The 24,239-nt window shown below is 36.3% G+C and overlaps 1 protein-coding gene across 6 annotated transcripts in view; it reads right to left on the bottom strand.

Moving 5' to 3' along the window:
* Positions 1 to 24,239, bottom strand: part of GRIK2 (glutamate ionotropic receptor kainate type subunit 2) — a 668,588-nt gene that overhangs the window by 200,787 nt on the left and 443,562 nt on the right. For all 6 annotated transcript variants that reach the window (XM_064597923.1, XM_064597922.1, XM_064597921.1 and 3 more), the window contains exon 11: positions 10,731 to 10,937. In XM_064597923.1, the coding sequence (XP_064453993.1) occupies positions 10,731 to 10,937 (207 nt within the window). The remainder of the gene's footprint in view (positions 1 to 10,730; positions 10,938 to 24,239) is intronic.

Here is a 24,239-nt window from a genome sequence, read left to right as displayed (position 1 = left end):
TCCATTTTTGTGATAATACCTGGAGCCTTTTTAAGTTCCCTGAAGAACAAATATTTGATTTCCTCCCTAGAATATAATAAAAGAGCAATCAGGAGACAAAAGCAAAGTATAACGAGGTCCTGTTAGGCTCATTTATGAATCATAAAAGCCTTGATAATGTTAAATACCAATTGCAATGCTAAGACAGCATGCTGGGAAGCATTCATGCAGCTGGAAATCCATCGCATCACGGGTCTTCTTCAAAATAATGTAAAATAAGAGTGAATAGATCCCAATAGACTTCCCACTTTGCCATAGTTGTTTTATAAACTGAAACTGAATTTCTTTCTCACTGTTTTTTTTTTAAGAAATCTGTCAAATGATCAAGCTTTTGTTTGTTTTTAAAATTTCAACAGCACTTGAAGCTATAAAAAGGAGCCCCATTAAAAAGAAAAAGCTTTTATTGACCAATACACTCTTACCAACCACAAATGGTTAATGATATCAAAATGCAAGTATCTTTAAGCACAGAGAAGTTGTAACCTTTGGAAGGTAAGTTGGCCCCTCTAAAAGATCTAAGTGTCAAATGCATTTAAAAGAAAACATACACTTCTAATAGACTAATACTTTAATCTACACAATTCTCTTTTTTTTAAGATTTTTATTCATTCATTTGAGAGAGAGAGAGAGAGAGCATAAAGGTGGGGAGGGGCAGAGGGAGAGAGACCGAGAAACTCAAGCAGACTCCCTACTGAGCGCATACACCAACGCAGGGCTTGATCTCACAACCCTGAGATCAGGACCTCAATAGAAACCAAGAGTTGGTCGTTCAACCAACTGCTCCACCCAGGAGCCCCTAATCTATACAATTCTAATGAGGTAAAGGGACCCTGAATATGGTTTTAAGAACCTCTCATTTTTTAGTTGTAATTATAAAAAATAGATAGCATCCAAATTCCCAAATTTGCCCAGGTAAGAAGTAACTGTGGACTTGCTGACATAATATTCCCTCACACAGTTTATCAGCATTATGACACTAGGTCAGAAAAGGCCCAGAAGATCACTGGTTTAAGAGTGTGCTGAAATTTGCCTCCAGCTGGGGCATATTCTGCTGGAAAGATGAAAAAGCAAAGAATTTCAAATAACAAGGAGTGTCTGTGATCTCTGGTTTATTTTTAACCTGCACATACAGAGACTTTGCATACCACTGTATGGATGTTTACAAGTATAAATTTTCCTGACGTTTTCCACTGCCAAGGCAAACATCACCAGAGATTTGAAAGTAATTTAACCGCCCTTGTCTCCTTTAAGTAGTCCCATAATAATATGTGCTGCTAGCTTATTGCAGCTTAGGTGTTTTCCCTCATGCTTACGAAAACTCTAGTTGGCTTTATGAATAACATACAACAGTAGTCTCATGAACCCATAAATGAGTTATTAGCTATAAAGAATACACAACCCAAAGCTACAAGTAAAATTTATGCCTAGCTTAATACAATGGTTGCATTAGCAAGTTTGTGTTCTCACCTCTACTAAGTTAGGCTCTGATAGAGTCTGCAGTAAGTTAGACATAAGCTGGAGGCAAGGGGAGTGATAAATAGGTTACACATTAGAAACCTGAGGGCACAATATCCCCACTTTGTGGCTTTCAACATCCTGGCCTAGTGGCTTCCAATACCTTGGGGTTGACAGACCAAGAGCCACAAGTGCAGAACAAGTGTTCTGCTCTTCAACCTCTGCCCCCATCCACTCCCCCCGGGGCAGCCTATAGCTTCATTATAATATCTTTACATTGGGGTCTCAACCCCTTCCCCCCAGAGAGGGAAGATGGCCATGACAGTTTGGGCAAGAACTATCTAGGGCAAAAACTACCCCTCCCAACCAGGAGATAGGAGGAGTCTCTTAGATGATTGGAAATAACCTCAGTCAGAGACACTCCCAGCTATGACCCCTAACCAATGCAAACATAAAAGGAAAAGACACTCCTAACCCTTTCCCTGCCCCTACACTTGCCACCTCCAGGCCTGCCCACTCTCCCATCTTGAGCATGTACCATCCTTAATAAACTGCTTTGGCCTTGCTACTTCCTTATTGGCTGTATTTATTCGAGCACGGGTCCTCACGTAGATCTTTTGTGGGGAATCCAAGAAACTGAGACCTCCATTCACACAACATAGACTCTGCCACCTGGAATAGCTCAATAGCTAACTTTGGTTTAAGACTGAAACACTTTACAACGTATTTCATAAAATTTATATAAAAAGTTCCGATGCTTTAATTTCAAAAGGAAAGGCGGTCACTGTGTATTTCTTTACTTGGTCCTTGAATGGAAACTTTCATTGGGGCCTTGGAAGGCAACATAAAAATAAAAGCATTTGGAAAATATGTAGCATTTTCTCTAAGGAGAGTGGTGCTTGAGTTTAACATCTGTTGTGGAACACTGTTGAACAGTTATGCCATTCTTTCAGTAAATATTCTTTAATGCTGAACACTTCCTGCAATTGTATTATTTGTATCTCCCGATTATTTTCAGGATATTGGAAGCAAATGAATACAACTAAGTATACAGCACTATACAGAGGACCACAGATGCAGTGAACTGATAAGGTAAAATAGTGTCCTGATTTAGATTTTAATTAGTCTGATGACTCACAAAAAATATCGACTTTTAGAGCTGCCCAACAAACTTCAAATAAAATGGCCCATAGCACCAATCAACATAAAAACTCAATAGATAGCCTGATGGAAAGACCTAAAAAAGCAGGTCACCTATATAAAGGGAAAACTGCCTAGATTGCTCCTCTACTTCCTCTGTAGTAGGACATATGCTACCAATATTTCTTTTTTTGAAATTTACCAAATCATTTGTTTCTGAGTGATTTTTATTTTAAAAATATATTTAAGAAGTGCTGGATTGAGATTTTTAAAAGATTTAAGCAAGGATAATATAGCTCTTCACTTTCAGTTTTAATAGAATTCAAATATGACACATTACCAAACCATAAAATAAAGACAAAGAGGTCCAAACATGTTTTGATTTTACCTATAATGATTACTTTGATTTAAAAAACATATATATTGGGGCGCCTGGGTGGCTCAGTCGTTAAGTGTCTGCCTTCGGCTCAGGTCATGATTCCAGGTCCTGGGATCGAGCCCCGCATTGGGCTCCCTGCTCGGCGGGAAGCCTGCTTCTCCCTCTCCCACTCCCCCTGCTTGTATTCCCTCTCTCTCTGTGTCTCTCTCTGTCAAATAAATAAATAAAATCTTAAAAAAAAAAAAAAACATATATATTGAATAGTAATTTTTTTAAATTGGGTGTCTCTGCTTTGCCGGTATCCTAAATACCATCCCTCCCAACCACCATTTATCTTCCCCATTGCTAATCTCACACTAAATTTGACTCTCTATTAATTCTTCCTTATATTTAATTCTAATATAAAACCACCAAGACATAGATCATTTGGGTAGAAAAGTAATGAGATATTTGAACACCAAAGGTTCCAATTAATAAACAGTTTTACTATTAAAACAATGTCGATATTACTGACGACTCTGATTCAAAATTAATATCAATAGCAACCCTAATCCCTGCTTTTTTCACACTGTAAGAGTGTTGACATGTTTTACTTTTTAGTCCTCAATAAGAATCCTTATTAACAATATAGTAGAAAGAGTAAGTAAGAAGACACAAATTTTGTACTTAATGTGTCTGTATTGCTTATCTACTATCTGTCAGGCACTGCATTAGGGAATTTATATATATCTTCCTAATTATTAATATGATATTATCTATTTTATTTTTGAGAATAATAAGGATCAAAGAGCTTAAGGCAATGTGCCCAAGGCATAAAACTACATAGCAGAAGAATTAGGATTTGAACCCATATCTGCCTTCACAGGGACTTACTAGTATGCCATGTTGTGCAGGCTTACTGTGGAGATGATAGAAGAGGAAGGTGCTTGGGCACCTGGGTGGCTCAGTTGGTTAAGCGACTGCCTTTGGCTCAGGTCATGATCCTGGAGTCCCTGGATCAAGTCCCGCATCAGGCTCCCTGCTCGGCAGGGAGTCTGCTTCTCCCTCTGACCCTCCTCCCTCTCATGCTCTCTGTCTCTCATTCTCTCTCTCTCAAATAAATAAAATAAAATCTTTAAAAAAAAAAAAAAGAAGAGGAAGGTGCTTTCAGGGGGAAGGCTTGTCACTTTTTAAGGACTAACTGCCTCAGGGAGCCACATTCTCCTAATATCTTTCTTGTATCCTCATATTACATCATCAAGGAATCATCTCTCATTAGATCATAATAAATTTGAGAGATTATACCAAGCCCTGTACATTGAGGATTTTCTCAAAAAGGAGATATGGAGAAGAAGGTGGTTAAGACCAACTTTACTAAAATAACAAAGACTTGCAACTGTACAGTTAAATACAAATTAAACACAGGAGGCTCAATTCTCCCCTTTTCTTAGAACATTTATTTTAGAAAACTTGTAAGTCCTTTCTCTCTGAGATAAAAAGTTAATTAAGCCTCTTGCCAGCTTTATGACCCATGAATGCCTTTCCCAAGGATCTGGGAAGTATCTTTTTGAAATCTAATCACCATGGAAGATAACACCCTATTTTTTTGTGGGAGAGGAGGAGCCTAACTTTGGTGGGTGGGAGCCTAAAGCCCACCTTTCTCATAAAGACCTGAGAAGTTTATTTTTCTATTGGATAAAACCAATTAGCTAACACAGATGGTCACTCCAGTTTCCAAATGAATTTAGGAGTAACTATATGTGATAAATGGTGCTTTCAAGCCTTCTTACTTGAGGACTAGGTATTATTTAACTTGAGAACATGTATGCAATGGGTTGTGCCTTCTTGGCTATAAAAAAGAGTAAGATTTCTTTGTTTTTCCAATCTCTTAGTGAATTACCTGCGCTGTGCATCTCATTATGGTTTAATGCTTATTCATTAATAAAATTATTTTATTTTTCATCTACCTTCATGGAAAGGTTTTCTGGGTTAGAAAGAGATTTTATTTTTATCTGTATTTCCTCATCACAACACTTGTGTAAATATAGCCTCTTGATGGTTATCTCCCTTCTACTTAACCTAGTAAAGCCAAAAAAAAAAAAAATTAGAAAATGGACTAGCACATAGTTCATATAAGAGAAATATTAGTTACCTCTGTGCCCAAATTCATATAAAAATAAGTAGCATAATTTAGATGGGTCTGACTCTATCCCATAGTTTCAGGTATGGACACATGACCCAAGTCTGGCTATTCCAACTACCACCTCCCCAATTTTAGCCTTTTGGATTAGTTCAGAGAATGAGCATCTTGTCCAAGTTGACCCAATTGATACCACTCCCACCCTAACCCAAACCCCACCATGGATTTTGCTGAAACTTTGGCAAAAGAAGACCTCTGTCTCTTTCAAAAGGAGAGACTTAAGAACCAGGTAAGCCCAAAATAGAGTTTCTTTAGTTCAGCATGATTGATATTGGGGCCAAATAATTCTTTTTGTGTGTGAGGGGCTGTCTTGCACATTGTTTAGAGGTTAGCACCACTAGCTTCTACCCTTAGAAGGCAGTAGCAGCATCTCCCTCACATCCTTAAGACGATAAAAAAGGTCTTTTGACATTGCCAAATGTCTCTTGGGGAAAAAAACAAAAACAAAACCTCCCCGAGGTTGATAACCATTGGCCTAGAGCCACCATAGTTTACCTTTGTTACCATATGGAAGATAGTACTTAAGAATAAAACATACAGAGGGCGCCTGGGTGGCTCAGTCAGTTAAGCGTCTGCCTTCGGCTCAGGTCATGATCCCAGGGTCCTGGGATCAAGTCCCACATCGGGCTCCCTGCTCTGTGGCGAGCCTGCTTCTCCCTCTCCTCCCCCCTTGTGCTCTCTCTCTCACTATCTCTGTCTCTCTCTCTCAAATAAATAAAATCTAAAAAAATAAATAAATAAAACATACAGAGAGGAGAGTAAAGCCAAGAGATAACAAGGCAGCAAAAGAAAGGTCAATCATTAATGACATACTGTAAGACCCTGGAGTCAACTACACTTGAAGTGAGAACCACCATTAGTATTATGGGACTTTTAAAAAAGTATATTTTTGTAAGCTATTTTTAGACATGTTTCTGACACCTGCACCTGAAATTGTCCTGATTGATTGTATAACTACCATACAACTTACATATAAATAAGTGTGACAGATATTATGAAGTTGGTAATTAAAGTGTGACAGATGTTATGCAAGAAGGGTAGTGTAAAAACTCATAGCAGGTGGGCTTTCTGGGGTGGGGTGGGGAAGCATCACTGGGGAAGTGTTTCCGAAGTTAAATAGAAATAATTCAGATGAAGTGATTGAGGTGGAGGTTGAGGAGAGTGATGCACAGAGAACTAGGCTAGAAGCAAAAGAGAACAAGACTTTAAAAAGTCCACATGGGTTTGGCTGGAGAGGGCAGAATAGATGAAAATATAGAAAGGTGTGCCAATTAGAGTCTCAATAGAAAACAGATGGCACACTCAAATGATAATAACTGAGCAGGATTTATTTACAAAGGAACTAGTTAATTACACAAGTCTGGGTGGTGGGTAGGACATTGACTCTCAAACTTCAGAGAATATCAGAATCACCACTGAAGCTTGTTAAAAGAAAGACTACCAGTCTCCACCCCAGAGTTTTATATAGTAGTTCTAGGGTAGGGCCTGAAAATTTGCATTTCTAGCAAGTCTGAAACTGATACTGATTCTGCAGGTCTGTGGAACACACTTCAAAGACCACTGGTGTCAGGAAATTTTAAGGGGTAGTGCAGGATCCTAAGGCTAACAGCAGCTAAACTGTAACTACTCCTAAGATCTGAAGAAACAAAGCTATGTATGGTGTAAACTGGAACTGAGAACAGGAGAGAGATTTGTGCAGAGCAGGCATCATAATGAGAAACTGAAGTTCCTTGTAAGGATGCAGCCAGCTCAAGGCAACATCTCAGGGAGTGAGGAGGGAAATAAATATTCTGACCTCACTCTCTTCCCTCCCTTGGATCTCTTGCTGGGAACCCTGTTGATTTACACCATGTAAGACAACCTCCCAATATAGAAAGTATGGTGGAGAAGATCTGAGACTAGATCTGCAGGGTAAAAAGAAGATTTCCATAACAGATAAACAATGACCAAATATGGAAGGGTTTTTATAAATATATAGTTGGTCCTATATCCTTAGAACAATGGAAACTACTGAAAGATTTTATTGCAAGAGAAGGGCATGATCAGATTTTCCTTCTGAAACAGGAAACTCTGATCATGCCCTTTTCTTGCATAAAATCTTTCAGTAATACACACACATACACACCCACACACACAGATAATGGGTTAGAAAGGAAAGGACCTCATATTGGGTTATTATTCCAGATGACAGCAGAGATGGAGATAAGTAGGCAAGTTTTGAAATTATTTAAGGAGCACACTCAATAGAACATGGTGGAGTGAGAAATAATTTAAAAATGACAATTAAAAAATTACTACTAAATTTTGGCTTGGGCAATCTATTGAATCATTGCTCCACGTACTAGGAAACTCTTCAAAAAGGAAAGCTTCAAGAAAGAGAAATAATAAATTCAGTCTGGAATATGCTACCTTTGAGATGCTTATGAAACATTTAAGCAAAAAATATAACAGAGGTGGGTTGATATATGGGTCTAAGGCTCAGGGCTGAAGATACAGAATGATAAAATTTCAGTAGGAGAAAGGTAATCAAACTATGAGACAAGGTAAGCTTATCCAAGGAAAGCAATGAGAGCAAGAAGTTTAGGGTATTTATCTGGTTATCAGTAGGAGTTACTATCTTGTGTTGAAATTAACATATTCATAAATATGCAAACCAGGTTGAGGTTGTACAAAGAAAAATATACCAACTGTAATCATCATTCTATTTTAATATGACTCGTGCTAAATATGAAAAACCAAGGCTAGATCAGCAATATGAGACATGAGGAGGGCACCAAGAAAGGGGATGCTAGTAAGGGAAAAATGGAAGGTGAAGTGACAGATTTGGCACCAAGAAGAATAGAATGATTCAGTAACTTGAAGCCTTCATCAGTGGTCTCAACTCAATACCACAGGTAATTTTCTTGAGAAACCAATATTAACTGATAATATCCCCCTTACTATTCCCTTATTTGGTGTTCTATCATCTTTTATGCCATAGATCTAAATAATTATTTCCTAACCTTCATTTTTTACTTTTAATTTCCTTGAAGAAATATAGATAAGAAATCAAAAAGGAACAAATTCTAGAAAACTAAAACCTTCAATCCATTTTGAATCTCAAAAAGCTTAATTAAAAGAGCATTAATTGAACACCTATGACAAATATATACATAAAGGCAATGGTGATCTAAAACTCCTGTGCGCTGACTAAAATAAAAGCTTCCTATAAGCTACTTACGCAAAGGTCTGATAGTAGATATCCATTGTATTGATCTGTGCAGCATCCACTCTACTTTCTCCAGGTATAAAAATTCTAATTTTCCTTTAAAAACCCATAGTTCCTCAAATCTAAATCTACATGGTTTTAAAAAGAGGTTGACCCCACCTCCTACTTTCTTGAATGAATATATATATGGTCCCACACTATCCAGTGAGAATAACACTTCCTTCTGAATGGGATAACTGGTTCAGGATTTAGTTTATGACCTACCTCAGGCCAATGAAAACAAATTTGGGGTCTCTTGATGAAACACCATCCAGGTGTTTTACTTCTACCTGGATGTTTGATCTAGAACTGTTGGTGGCAACTGTTCTTGCCACCTGTTGGGAGGCACATGTCCAAGAGTAAAACAAATAAAAGGAAGCAAAGACTAAATTGAGGCAAAATATCAGAAAAACTGAATATTGATAATCTAAATCCAGCCACACTACCTCTGGACTTTTCAAATATGCAAACCAAAAAATTAACATTTTTGCTTAAACGCTTGAATTAAGATTTTTGATGGTTACTGCTATATTAATAGAAATGAACATAAAGCTTAAGGTTTTATATTTGATTCCAAATCATATACATTGTCATCATCATTAATGGATTTTACAAAGTTAAAATATAAATGGACCGTTTAAGCAGAATTTTTTAAAAATAATTGATCGAGTCTAGAATTTTAGGACCTTACTGAGTAAATTTCAAATCATTAAAAGAAGTATGTTGAAGATTTAAAGAAAAATAAATTTTAAAAATGATTGTTTGTGTTGTTATTCTGCTTCCAACCAAAGCCTAACATCTCCTTCTTGATAGAGAGATGATATATAGATAGATAAACAGAGAGATACATACATACATACACAATACATACATATAGATAGATTCAGATCTCTCTTATTCCTTTATTCTTGATAATGAACTTCATAATTAATAGCAATGAAATATTTCAAGGGCGCCTGGGTGGCTCAGTTGGTTAAGCGACTGCCTTCAGCTCAGGTCATGATCCTGGAGTCCCAGGATCGAGTCCCGCATCGGGCTCCTTGCTCAGCAGGGAGTCTGCTTCTCCCTCTGACCCTCCCCCCTCTCATGCTCTCTCTATCTCATTCTCTCTCAAATAAATAAATAAATAAATCTTAAAAAAAAAGAAATATTTCAAAATCCTGCAAAATCTGCCTATATTTGCTACTTCCATTAGTAAGAACTTTCATTTAGGATACAGTTCACATTGTATTTTTTTTTTAAGATTTTTATCTATTTATTTGAGAGAGAGAGAGCATGAGCAGGGGTGGGGGTGAGATGGAGAAGCAGGTTTCCAGATGAGCAGGGAGCCTGATGTGGGACTCGATCCCAGGATCCCAGGATCATGACCTGAGCCAAAGGCAGACGCTTAACCAAGTGAGCCACCCAGGCACCCTAGTTCACACTGTATTTTAAAGGAAAATATATTTTGTTATTTTGTAGAATATTTAGCAAGGATTACATGCCTTAATATTATGCAAAATGTCAAAAGAAACTTAAATATTACAAAACACAAAACCAAAGGCCATGTTATTATTTTTTTACATAAGAGCATATTTCAAAGGGATGAGTTAATTGATATTACTGACTGAGAAATTATGAAATAATGTTTTCATTATAAATGAAAATTATCAGTTATAAAATTATAAGTTATGAAATAATGCCAAAGAAGGAATGTCTGGCTTATTCAACTAACTAAAATAAAATGTCTATCCTCCTGCTTCAATATGCTTAATATACTTGCTTTATTTTGATACAGTATCATATTCTATCCTTATAGATTTCTTTCATCTCTACTCTAAAGATAAGAACTATCCTATCCTCTAAAGATAAGAAATATCAAAAATAAAAAATAAAGATAAGAAGTATCCTATCCTAGTCTAGGAAATTTTTTATCATAATATTTAGAGTTTGCATCACTATTCCTTCTGTTGATTATGAACTTAGCATTATAAAAGTGAAAAAGAAATAAATTGTTGGGCATCCACATTGTAATTTGCTAATTAGGACTAAATATTTTAAGATATTAAATCACTAAATACTAGTTAATTTAAAACAGACAACTGTCTCCAATAGAACCACACATCCCTCTTAGATTCTTTATATTTAAGGGCAAAAATAATATATATTTTCAATAGAATTATTTAAGGATATACATACTTGAAATATATTATTGCTCGTGTCATTAACCCCTGACCATCAAAAAATTCTTAAAAAGTAAACCTTTTAGAAGTCAACCAGAGGTAATGATAATAATGAGAAAAGAGACTTACATGATCAATCAGTTCACGGACCATTCCATTCCACTGTCCATTGGCATCATCCTGAGCTCCATATTTCCCATCCTCCACAAGTCTAATTTCATATGTAAAGCCAAGGATTGTAGATAACTCTCTGAGGAGGTCAATGCAGTAGCCCTCAAATCGATCATTCCCATAGAGAGGTTTGTCAGATTTCTTAAACAGGACGTAGGGTTCTTCCTGGAAACAGTAAACATGAAGGTAGGAGGTATTAGTTAATCATGAAACTATGAGAATTATAGCTTGCCTTAGAAGATAGAATATTTCACATTAATTTAGAACAACAATTTTATTTTTGCTAATTGTAATTAATATAGGGTGAAATCCTAAGAAGGCAGACTACTTTGGGAATATTTGTGCTTCAAAAGAGAATATTTAACTATAATAATTTCACCATGACTATATAATAAAAATATGTTTTTATCTTATATCATATGTAAGAAGTAATATATAATGTGATATATGCTATAAAATACGTAATACATTAAGATCCAATTTCACATGATTACAATATCCCAATTTGAATCATATCACTTATTCAATATCTGCTGTGCTATTTCAGTGGGATATATTGATGAAAGAATGAAAAAAACTCACTACCTAATTGCCTACTATGCACTGAAAACTGGAGTAGGGACTTTTACATATTACCACATTTCGTCCTAACAAATATAAAAATTGTAACTACTATATTTATAGAAAAAAATAGTAACTTACTTTGGAATATAGAAAAAGAAACAACATTTATCAAGTGTTTATGCATTCATCCAACAACATTTTATGGAGCACCTACTATGAGCCAGCCCTCCTCTATATAAAAGAGAAATTTCTGAGTCATAAAGTTCATGATATAGATGAAGAAATCAATAATAAATGTCTAAAGAAATAGAACACATAACTTCTGATGCTGATAAATGGCATGAAAGCATAAAATAGGGCAATAGGATACAGAACAACCTTAAGGTACTTGGCAAGATAAGAGAGGACAAGACAATATTGAGTAATATGTCTGGAAGTCTTTACTGAGGAGATGAGAGATGAGGTAGAACCTAAAAGATGAGAAAGAGTTTAGCCATTTGAAAATCTGAAAGAAGAGCATTTCAGGTCAAGGACGCAGCAAGTAAAAGCCCTGAGGCCAATATGATACTGGTGTGTTCCAGAAAGAGGACTCTTGCCATCAGAGTGACTGAAGTCACATCCAGGAAGTGAGGGAATCAGTTGAATAAGGTCCGAATGAAGAGAGAGTGAGGAGCCAAATCCTGTAAGGCTCTGCACAACAGGCCCTATTAAAAATTCATGTTTAATTAAGTACTAAGAGAATCTATGTGTTAGCATATTTTTGTGGGGCAGGTGGAACAGGGTATCCTGTGAATAAACCAGAGTGCAATTGGCTCTAATACTTACTATCTGACCATGGGTAAAGCCTCTGGAATTTGCTCTCTTAGAGAAAGATACTGCAGAGTGGAAAAATTTAGAGGAGGTTGCCCTGCCAGTCTGTCTAGAAAGGTGATTACCCTCTTCCTGACCCCTGGAGAACAACAATCATCCCATGAGGGTCATCACACCTAAGGGCATTTTGGATATGATAGTAATGTGTCCTCTTGCCTATACTCACCTCAGAAATAAGACTAATTCCATTTTTCTTCCCACCCCATTGACCTGGCTTATCCCTCTACTGTTTCATACACACTCTAGCCTGACCAGTTGCTGTTCTGATGTTCCCACACACTGCCACTGAATGCTAAAGAACTCCTGTTTAGAGATCAGCACACTGTTCCACATTTTCAACTAATTTTTGGAATGCCCTTCCATCTTTCTGCTTTATTGGACCATATCCCAATAACAGTGCTTCTCCTTCAGCCCTCTTTCATGGAGATTTCTTTAGTGTCACCCTTCCATCACTCAGGCACAAAGGCACATTTGGTGTCTTCCTTGACCCTCATTGCTACCCCCAGATCATTTCTTCCCTCTTTCATGCTTCTGCTCCTCTAAGGCTCATGCCATTTTACTATACCACGCTCTCTCTTTACAGTTGCTGTTATCCAGTGAAATCTGAATCAGAAGATGTACTAAGTGGGAAGGGAAGCCTTTACTTTTCAAATGTTTACCTACTGGATGACAATTTTGCTTTCTTTCCCAACTCTTATCATTATTCTCTTTGTATTCAAAATCCACCTACATGAAGCATCCAACATGGTGTCTCCGTCCTTTTACCTCCTCATTGTCAAATCCTTTCCCTCACTAGGATTTAGCTTCTCTCTCCCATGAACACAGCTACACTCTGCAATTGTCAGAAAATGATCTATCTCTATATTAAGATTTCTAAAATCTCATTCATCTAGCTCATTGTTCAATCACACCCATGCCTATAATTCTTTGGTCCTATAAAGACCTCTAACCCAGTGACCCCCTACACTTTCCCACTATCCATCAATCCCTTTCTAACCTCACTTCTGACCTCCAAACCTTGTCTGGCCTAGGTCTCATGGTCCATTAGCATAATTTCTATGCTATACACATCTTCAAGTCTCTCACCACTTTTGTGCTAGCGTACTTGGCCTTACAAAAAACATGCCTTACATGACATTTTTTTTCACCATGCCAACTCCCAAAGAGCTGAACAATGTTAATTGTTTACACTTACAATTAATACCCTCAAATGTTTGATGGTAGGATCTATTTTCAACTCTATGAGATGGACATTTTATCCATTCTTCTTTAACCTCACAACTTCCTGCTCTAATACTTAGTTGATTACTTCTGAAAGAAAACAAAAGCAATCACATGTCATGCCCTTACATGCCCACTGCAAACCCCACCAAACTCATCTACCTGTATTCATTTTCTCTTCCTTTGTCTACTGCTATAGAGGAACTAGAACTCTGCTTATTGGGCCAGTTCTAATAATTATGTTCCGATTCTTGTATTAGGCAGGGTTCCAACACAGGATGCCACTTAGAGCAGAGAAGTGATTTCAGCTGAGAAATACAACCAGTCTAACCCAACTACAGAATATTTCCATGTAGATAGAAACCATGACCTCATTTGTCTCCCTCCCTTTGATCTCTTGCTGGAGCTTCCCACTGGTCAAACCGAATCAAAAGCCAGGGGACACATGAATCTATTGATATAATCCACACAAATCAGATACCTGGGACAGACAATAGAACAAAGAAAAGTGGAGGATGGATCTGGGGACAAAAAGGATGATACATAGTATATTCCCACCACCTTTCACTTGCTCCAAGTCCTGATTAGCTGAGTTATCTTGTATCTCCTTCATAACCAATCTGTCCCTTTACATAGAATCATTTTCAAAGTATATATACTTATTCCAATAACTTTCACTTAGTCCCATGACCGCCTTCTGCCACAGCCTAATTTTTGTATTTCTCTTTATAGACAACTATCCAGAAAGATTTGTCTACACATGCTACCTTAATGTTCCAGTTATCTGTCCATCCACTGGAGTGACTTCTAGACTCACTCCACTTAACTGATCTTGACACAGCACTAACAACTTCCAATTTGCTGAATCAAAGAGATGTGGCTTTATTCTCTTTTTACTCAGCCTCTCAGCTGCATTTGCAAAATGAACTATCACCTCCCCCCACACACACACACGTACTTTTTAACACTCCCCTCTCTAGCTTGTGCTTCATATTCTTCTTGGCTTCCCCCTACCACAATGGGAACTCCTCACACGGTCTTTTGCTATTGTGTTTTTTTTTGTTGGTTTTTTTTTTTTTTTTTTTTTTTTACCTTATTCTAAATGTTGATCCTCAGCACTTGGCTATAGCCCCTCTCCCCCCCCCCCCTTTTTTTTTTAATTTGTCCCTAAATGATCTTACCCACACACATTAAATTCAGTAACATCTTAAGCTGATGACTCCAAAATTTATATACGTGACCCAGACCTCTCGTAGTGAGCCTTAGGCCCACATATCCAACAGCACTTGTCAGTATCACTTAATGTCTCACAGACATCTCACATTTAATGTGCCCCAAATGGAATTCATCTTTTTCTTAAAACTTGTATACCTTTTCTCTGCTTTCAAAAAATGACACCATCATCTACCCAGTTACTCAAGCCAGTTACTGAGGCATCATCCTTGCTTCCCTTTCTTTTAGTTCATTCACTAAAGTGTAACAAAATGATCTTAAAGTATGTATTTAATTATATCCCCACCACTACTTCAAACCAACTAATAGATGACCAATGCATTTAGAATAATATTCGACTTCCTTGCCATGACCCCTGAAATCTGTTTTACCACTTGTTTTCAAATTGGCAAATGGCTCCAGCATTCATAAAATTGGTCAAGTCTAAAGCCAGGAAATCACTCTACCTCTCCATCCCATCCTTTGGAAATCCTGCAAGTTATTCTATCAATACATATCCCAAATCTATCAAGCTCCTTCCATCTTCCCTGCTTCCATCATGGTTCATGTAATCTTTATTTCCCCTATGGATTCCTATAGTAGCCTCTTATCTCTACTTTCCATTTCTATGTTCCCATAGTCAATTCTCCATAGAAAGTCTTGGTGATCTTTTAAATATTAAATATGATTTTATCATGCATCTGCTTAAAACCCAACAGTGGCTTTTTATTAAAACTAAAAAAAAAAAAAAAAAAAGGCAAAACTGCTTACCCTGGTGGTCACAGGCCTGCACACTTTTCTCTCTGACCCTAGCTTTTCATTCCTCTCTCATTATATCCCAGATATACTGGTTTTCCTTCTGCTCCTCAAACTTACCAAACTCATTCCTGACTTGAGGTCTTTGTCTTGCCTTCCTTGCCCCCCCCTTTTCTGACTGGAAAGATCTTTCTAGGATCTTCACATGGCTGTTTCATTCTTGTCATTCAGGTCTCTGCTCAAATGTCGATTCTTCAGCACTAGATATAAATTGTGTGTGTGTGTGTGTGTGTATACATACATACATACATACATACATATATACATATATGTATTTCCTTCTAAGTTACTTCTTTCTTTGCAAATGTTTTGTTTTCTTCATAGCATTTACTTTAATATGAAGTTTTATTATTTAATCTGTTTATTTATTATTATTTAAATTATCTTTTTTGGGGATGTGTGTTTCTTTCTCCCCCTTTTAGAATATAAATAATGAGTGGGCGCCTGGGTGGCTCAGTTGGTTAAGCGACTGCCTTCGGCTCAGGTCATGATCCTGGAGTCCCGGGGTCGAGTCCCGCATCGGGCTCCCTGCTTGGCAGGGAGTCTGCTTCTCCCTCTGACCCTCCTCCCTCTCATGCTCTCTGTCTCTCATTCTCTCTCTCTCAAATAAATAAATAAAATCTTAAAAAAATAGAATATAAATAATGAGTGTAAGGACATTAGAGATTACATTCATTAATATATCTCAGTGCCTATAAAAATGACTGGCAACCACGCTCAGGAAATGTGCTGAATGAATAAAATATTCATCATGATGAAGGCTTATATTCTACATTTCCTTCTTTGACTTCATCTTTTCCTTAAATTCTAAATATTTTGTTTTCATTCAGTTTCTCAAATAAAAAGCAATTTTCTGCCTCAGAGTCTTTTAACATATTGTACTATGAGTCTATAATGTTCTTCAAATGGTGAGTTCCCTTCCTTCCTTTAAGGTTCAAATTAAATGTGAAATCTTTCCTGAACTTATTTAAAGGAGTCCTGTTATTCCCTATCTCAACACTTTATTTCCTCAATTAATTCATTTTTAAGTTATTTTATTTGTTGGCTTACTTGCTTTTTGTTTGTCTCACTTGTTTGGAATATAACATCCATATTGATTAATTTTAGTATCTCCCATGCTTAATATGGCCTGACACATAGTAAATGCTAAGTAAATATTAGTGGAACAAATGATTGCTAAATTAGTGAATTCTCTGACTCAATTTTCTCATCTCTAAGTGGATTTAACAATTCTTTTAAAATTGTTTTGAGAATTAAATAAAAGGAACCTAGTAAATATCAGCTTCTTAGTGTTATTTTAGCTTCGAACAATTTTCAATGGACTTTTAATTTCTTTTTTTAATTTTAATTTTTTCTTAATTTTCATTTTTTTAAAGAGGGAGGGAGAGGGGCACAGGGAGAGAGAGAGAGAGAAAATCCCAAGCAAGCTCTACGCCCAGTGCAGAGACCAATAGGAGTTTCAATCTCACAATCCAAGACCATGAACTGAGCTGAAATGAAGAGTCGGACGCTTAACCAACTGAACCATCCAGGTGCCTCAATAGACTATTTTTTTAGAACAGTTTTAGATTCACAGTAAATATGAGTGGAAAAGAATTCCCATATACTCCCTGACTCCACACATACCTAGCCTCTCCCACTATCAACATTCCCCACCAAAGTGATACATTTGTTATTTTTGATAAATCTACATTGACACATCATTTTTAAAAGATTTATTTATTTATTTGAGAGAGAGAGAATGTGTGAGCATAGGGAGGTGTTGAGGGAGAGGAAGAGAGAATCTCAAGCCGACTCTCCACTACGTGTGGAGCTCAACATAGGGCTAGATCTCACGACCCTGACATCATGACCTGAGCCAAAATCCAGAGTCAGTTGCTTAACCAACTGAGTCAGCCAGGTGCCTCTATGTTGACACATCATTATCACTCAAAGTCTATAGCTTACATTAAGGTTCATTCTTGGTGTTGTATTTTCTATGGGTTTTCACAGATATATAATGATACATTATAGTCCACCATTGAGGTATCATACAGAACATTTTCAAAGCCCTAAAAATCCTCTGTGCTCTGTCTATTCATCCTTCCCTCCCCTCTAACATCTGATCTTTTTTATTGTCTCTGTAGTTTTCTCTTTCCCAGAATTCATATAGTTGGATTCATACAGAATGTAGCCTTTTCATATTGACTTATTTTACTTAGTAATTACATTTAAGTTTCCTCCATATCTTCTCTTGTCTTGATACTTCATTTTGTTTTAGTGCTGAATAATAGTCCATTGTCTAGATGTACCAGTTTATTTATCCATTCACCCATTCACCTACTGAAGTATATGGCTGTTTCCAAGTTTTGTCAATTATGAATAAAGTTATTATAAACATCCATGTACAGGTTTTTGTATAAATTTGGTAAAACTCCTTTGGAAAAATACCAAGGTATTCCATTTTTAGATCATATGATAAGAGTATGTTTACTTTTGTAAGAAACCACCAAACTGTCTTCCAAAGTGGCTGTACCATTTTGCATTTCCATCAGCAATGGATGAGATTTCCTATTGCTCCACACCCGCACCAGCTTTTGGTGTTGTCAGTGTTCTGGATTTTAGCCATTCTAATTGGTATATAGTGGTTTTTCATTGTTGCTTTAATTCAAAATTCCCCAAGGACATATGATGTTGAGCATCTTTTCATATGCTTGAATGGAGTTTTATTAGAACTATCTTACTATTTAAACTATTTTACTAGTTGGACTATTTTATTTACTAGCAGGACTATTTCACTAGCTTCTTTTATTCATTGTCATTTTTCAGAGAGGCTAGATCATTTTCCCAGGTCACATAGCCAAGAAAAGATAAAGAAAAGCTAAGAAGAGGCAAAGCTAAGAACTCAGGTTTTCTAAATTCCAAAATACATACTTTCCCATTATTTTATGTTGCTTTCTATACCAGAAGAACATTTGTAGAAAATCTATATGTGCTGGATTTTTAAATGGAATTAGGTCAAGCACATAGGTATCAGAAATTAATTAATTAATTAACTGTAAATTCACAGCTAGATATTTGGGCTTACCATAGGTAAAGGACAGTAAGAATCTTAATTTTTAAGTAATATGTTATCACATATAAAATTTATTCTCCAGGGGTACAGAGAGTACTACCAATGTGACAGATACGGTTTTCTTCCATCCCTGCAGTTATTATACCCTTTTTCCTCTCTACTCTTAGTGGCATGCTAGCCTTTTAAGTTAGAAAACACATTTCCAAGGATGACAATTTAAATGCCCTTGTTACCTTGGAAGAGGAAGAAGCCTTGCAGTTAAACAGCTTTCTTTGCTGGGTATTTACATTTCAGGAATATTCAGGTGTCTCTTTTTCTGGTTTCCCCACAGAAACATTTTGAAAACTTTTGAATATGTTAACTATAGTATTTATCTTATTGAGTAGTAAGTGCAGATACATATATATATCATATATATATGTATGTATAGTTCAGAAGATATTTCTTGAGCAATTTATATGGCATGATAATTACGTAAATTTCCATCAAAAGCACCAAATATTATCACCAAGCACATAGCAGGCTTACAAATAAAATGACTACTATACTGAACTAAGTGGAAATAGATTGCTCTCTTCAACTGGGGAAGCCAAGGGAACTCGAACTAGAAACAGAACATTATAAGACAGGTAAATTGCCCTATGAAGTAAATTGCCCTATCCTTAGGTCTCTAACCCCTGGGCAGAAGGTTAGAGATTTGAGAAGAACATAACATATTCCCCTGCAGAAGAGGGGATGGCCTAAGAATTTGGGGCTAGTGGAATGGGAATCAAAAGAAGCATGTCGGCATAATATATTAATCCTATCGAATTCATTCTTTGATTTCATTCAGTTTCTGGTTTATAAACAAATGGATGTGTTGCTGTTTTTTTAAGTCACAAAAGGTGACCATTTTTCAGGCTCTATACACTAAGTAATAGAACTATCGAATATTTTCCAAGCACCTACTTTGTGCCAGACCCTGTTCTGGGTGTTTTCCTTGGATAAACTTATTTATTTCTCACTATAACCATGTGAAGCCCCTAATATTATTATTTCTATTTTACAGATGAAGAAACTGAGGGCAAGCGTGCTTTTGCCCAAGGTCAATAGCCAGCATACAACCTAGGGAGTCAGACTATTGGGCTATTTACCTCCACACTATATTTTCCACATTAAATGGCTTCTAGTGATCATTACCAAACTCCATGTGAATGCATAATTGCACATACCTCGTTAGATAACTTAATATATATTGTATGACTTTATTATTTTTTCAATCAACTGAGATTAGCCACTAGGTTAATGTAATGCATGCAGAATGGTAATGCATTTACTAATTGAACAATGCAGTCAAAACAACATTGCTGAAAATAAGTAAATATATAATCCAAAAAATTCATTTTCTACATCATAAATGATCTCCTTTCCAAGTAAGAACACATTTTTAACATAAAAGTGCTTCAAGAATTTGTGAAAGTAGCCTATTTTAAACCCAACAGATTTAGGTAGTAATATATGAGTTCTAAAAAATGCTTTTCCCCTCATTTGCACTATCAAGTCATCATTGTCTCTATTTAAAATTTTTGTTCCGAAATATTTACAGTATATTTTTTACACAAACTCACATGAACATCAGGAAAAATATGATGGAAGTTAGTGATTACTGAAGTATATTTGAGGCATGTGAGGGATTTTGTGCAAAAGGTACAAAAGCAGAGCAAAAAAATTTTTAAAAATTATTAAGCTATTTAAATCTCATTAATTCAGCTTTTCCTAGTAACCATCCTACCTATTAACTTGAATCTCATCACCTATAAGCTAATAAGAAAACTTCTCTCATGGGCAAATAAATGTGTTGATCCCTGTGAGATTAAAGTCTATTTAGGTATATATTTTAAACAGCTTTTAATATCACTAGAAAAAAAATGTGATCTAAGTGCACCTTTCTAGTATTTATGGATCTCCACAATGTAAAATATCATTCTTCCTATATTTAATTCTGATAAGTAAGACACCATTTTCCAGTTGTGTTTCCTATGTCCAGCAACACTATGTCACAAAATAGTTTACATCGAGTTATGACTCTCCTTTAGACTCTCTTTCTCTGTTTCACAGAGCATGAGGATAAATAATAACCTCATGTAGGAAAAGAAAAATGGTACCAGAAGCAATTACTGTACCACATACTGAGTTCAATGAATAATATGATAAAACTCTCCTGGGCAACTTTACTGATTTCTCATATAGTCTTAAATCTCCACATCAGCATTTGCTAGAAGTAAAGGCACTTCATTCCACTGGCATCTGTAATAAGGATTTGTCAGCATTTCCACTATCAACCCCAGTTTTAAGGAACCCAATAATTCATGTATTTTTATCTGCATTAGACTGGGAGTTGGCAAAGAATATAACCAAAATGAAGTTCTAAAAAAGTAAAATATGTTTTAAGGTTGAGGGGAACAAAATGTTTTATTTAAATATAATAAAACTTTATAATTTTTAAGCTCTAACTCACATATCCTCCAGCCCTTACCTAGAGCTAAATTATTTTTTCATATGTTAACCCCTGAACTTTCACTGCCCTACTCATGATATTCAAAAGTTAGGGTCATAAAAATGTAATTTAATTTTAGAGATGTATAAAATATATCCCTTGCCATTTCAAGGATAAGGCTAACCTAACTAATTTATTTATTTATTTAAACATGTATTGAACTATTATGTACCTACCATTTTAGGTATCAGATATACAACAATGAAAAACAAAGCAATACAGAAAATTTTCTGCCCTTCTGGAACTCCCAATCTAGTAGTGAATTTGAGATTTTTATCTATTTTATAGCATTCTGTATTATTCACATGGCTACTTTTCTTCCTTAATTACCAGAGGGGAAATATTGCCATAGTGTACATTTTTGAGACATACTACTATGCCTTATTTTAGAGTAGGACCTATGACATGGTGACCCTCAAATAATTTATTTGGGAAAACAGAAATGAATATTCAGGGCACCTGGGTGGCTCAGTCGGTTAAGCGACTGCCTTCAGCTCAGGTCATGATCCCAGGGTCCTGGGATCAAGTCCCACATCGGGCTCCCTGCTCTGCGGGGAGCCTGCTTCTCCTTCTCCCCCTCCCCCTGCTGGTGTTCCCTCTCTCGCTGTGTCTCTCTCTGTCAAATAAATAAATAAAATCTTTAAAAAAAAAAAAAAGAAATGAATATTCAGTTAGCCTTAGTCTGGTTCTGAATTTACCCTTATGACAAGAAAACTTTTAAATGGCAACCAGCTAAAACTCCAGTTGCTATGGGTAACAATATTCTCAACTAAGAACAGTATCAAAGCATTTAAAAGATATTTTTCATGGTTATTAATTTTTCCTTAATGAAGATAGGGTTTGCTCTCTGTCTCTCTGTCTCTCTCTCTCTCTCTCTCACACACACACACCTCTTTAAAAAAAAAAATAGCATTCCTATAGGTCAAATGAAAAAGGCACCATGGTTACAATAATAACATCAGATTAAAATGAAATTATGGAGATTAAGTTTAAAACTGAGCAGTTCATGTATTCCTGACAATCACTTATCTCCCTCAGTCTTCTTAGTCTTGTATACACACTCTGTGTATCCTATCACTGCCTTCACACTGCAAGCATTAAATCATAAATACTACTATAATAGAGCAGCTCGGTTTTCAAGGAGATCAAGGTGGGTGCTATGAAGTTGATTGGAAGTGGAAGGCTAATGAATGGGCAGCATGAAGGGCAGGGGCAATGGTGCTGCTGACATTGGCTCCTGAGGAAGGTGAGTCAGCTCTGTAAAACTACAGAACTTACACATTAACATGAGGGAGAAAAAAACAGACCTCAACATCTTGCCCTGGCATACTTAAGAGAATGCAAAGTGGAGAATTATACCTTTAAAAGGAAGATTAAGGGTGAAAGGACATTACCATGGACAGCAATACTAAGATGGGTAGTTCTTCAACAAACAAGTCATCAACTCACTGTACCTATCTGACCATGGCAATCTATTGCTCTAATTGGCAATACTTCTGGGTAGATTAAGAATACATAATGCTTGATGTGATCTAGAAACAAAAGAAACAAGCGTATGATAACAATCAGAATGCTTCCCCAATACTAATACATATTTCCAATTGGCATGTTTTAATTTTAAGTAGCCACCACCATTTCTGTATGGAGTAGTGACATATAGGTAAAAACAGCAACTCTAAAAAGCGTCAATGAATTACCATCCTCTTAAGAGTACAATTCTAAGCTTATCTGATGCTTAGTGAGCAACAGGTAAAATTTTGTAAATATCTACATTTGATAATTTCATGATAAAATATAAATATAAAATATTTTTGTTTTCCACCTAATATTTCATCCACCGATTTATCCATCCATGCATTCATTAAACAAATATTTTTATGTGAATTCTGTATAAATAGACCTCTAGAATAGAGGTCAGCAAATTTTCTCTTAAAAACTAGATAGTGGATATTTTTGTCTTTGCAAAAGTTGCAACCACCCAGCCGCCACTGTAGAGCAAAAGCAAACCTAGAAGCAGTGAAGAGGCTGGTAAAACTGTTAGAGTTTTTAGGAATGCATTTTTTAGGAACTCTGGAATCTAATTAAAAAAAAAATCAAAAAAACTTACAACAACCAGGGAGATGCTTTGTAAAGAGAAAAACTAGAATTTTGATCAGAGAGCTCTGGTGGCATATCAATTTACTCTGTTAGGACTATCCTCCACCCCCAGTTCGGTAACAGCTTTGAAGATGGCAGCCTGCATTCCTGGTGCAGATCATGGGTATTGGGGGAACAGTATGGGCCTAATTCTCAAAGAAGGTAATTCTGTGTTTTGAGCTGTGTAATGGCTCCCTGAGGAGACTGACTCAAGGGCTTGCCTTTGTTTCCCCTACATAGGAATTCCTCAGGAGGAAGCCGCTTCCCAGGTGGTGTTTTCATAAACATTTAGAGGCAAATATATTGGCCACTTCCTCCTGTGCAAGATACAGCAGAGACAAGAAACAGAGCAAAATGCCTGGACAGAAGATGCTGGGGAAGAAATACAATTAGGGCTATAAAATGCTTCGCATATTCAAGGGATTCTAGAAGCCCATGCACAGGCCTATGGCAGGAAGTATGCTCAGAAAAGACCTGGGAAGACCTTAAGCACCTACCTCTGGCTGGACTTCAGGCTCTGTACAAGCAGGAAAGGAGGGATAGGGCATAATTCTAAACTGCTTGCCTAAACAGTGAAAACTAAAAATATTTATGAAAGAAGCTAAAGAAGACACAAATAAATAGAAAGACATTCTGTGCTCATGGACTGAAAGAATTAATATTGTTAAAATGTTTATACTCCCCAAAGCAATCCATGGATTCAGTGTAATCTCCATTAAAATTCCCATGACACTTCTCACAGAAGTAGAATAAATATTTCTAAAATTTGTGTGGAACCACAAATCACCCAAATAGCCACATAATCTTGAGAAAGAAGAACAAGGCCAGAGGTATCACACTCCCTGATTTAAAACTATACTACAAAGCTATAGTAATTAAAACAGTATGATATTAGCATAAAACCCCACACACAGGTCACTAGAACAGAATAGAGTTCAAAAATAAACTCCTGCATATATAGTCTATTAATTTATGACAAAGGAGGAAAGAATATACAATGGAGAAGAGAGGGCCCAACAGTATGACGGAAACTTTGCTAGGTTTAGTACTCTGCTGG

Source organism: Mirounga angustirostris, unplaced genomic scaffold (genome assembly GCF_029215605.1).
Source record: "Mirounga angustirostris isolate CCGP_5_RB_7025 unplaced genomic scaffold, mMirAng1.0.hap1 SCAF_8, whole genome shotgun sequence".
Classification (NCBI taxonomy): Eukaryota; Metazoa; Chordata; class Mammalia; order Carnivora; family Phocidae; genus Mirounga; species Mirounga angustirostris.
This window is presented reverse-complemented; position numbering and strand designations above follow the sequence as displayed.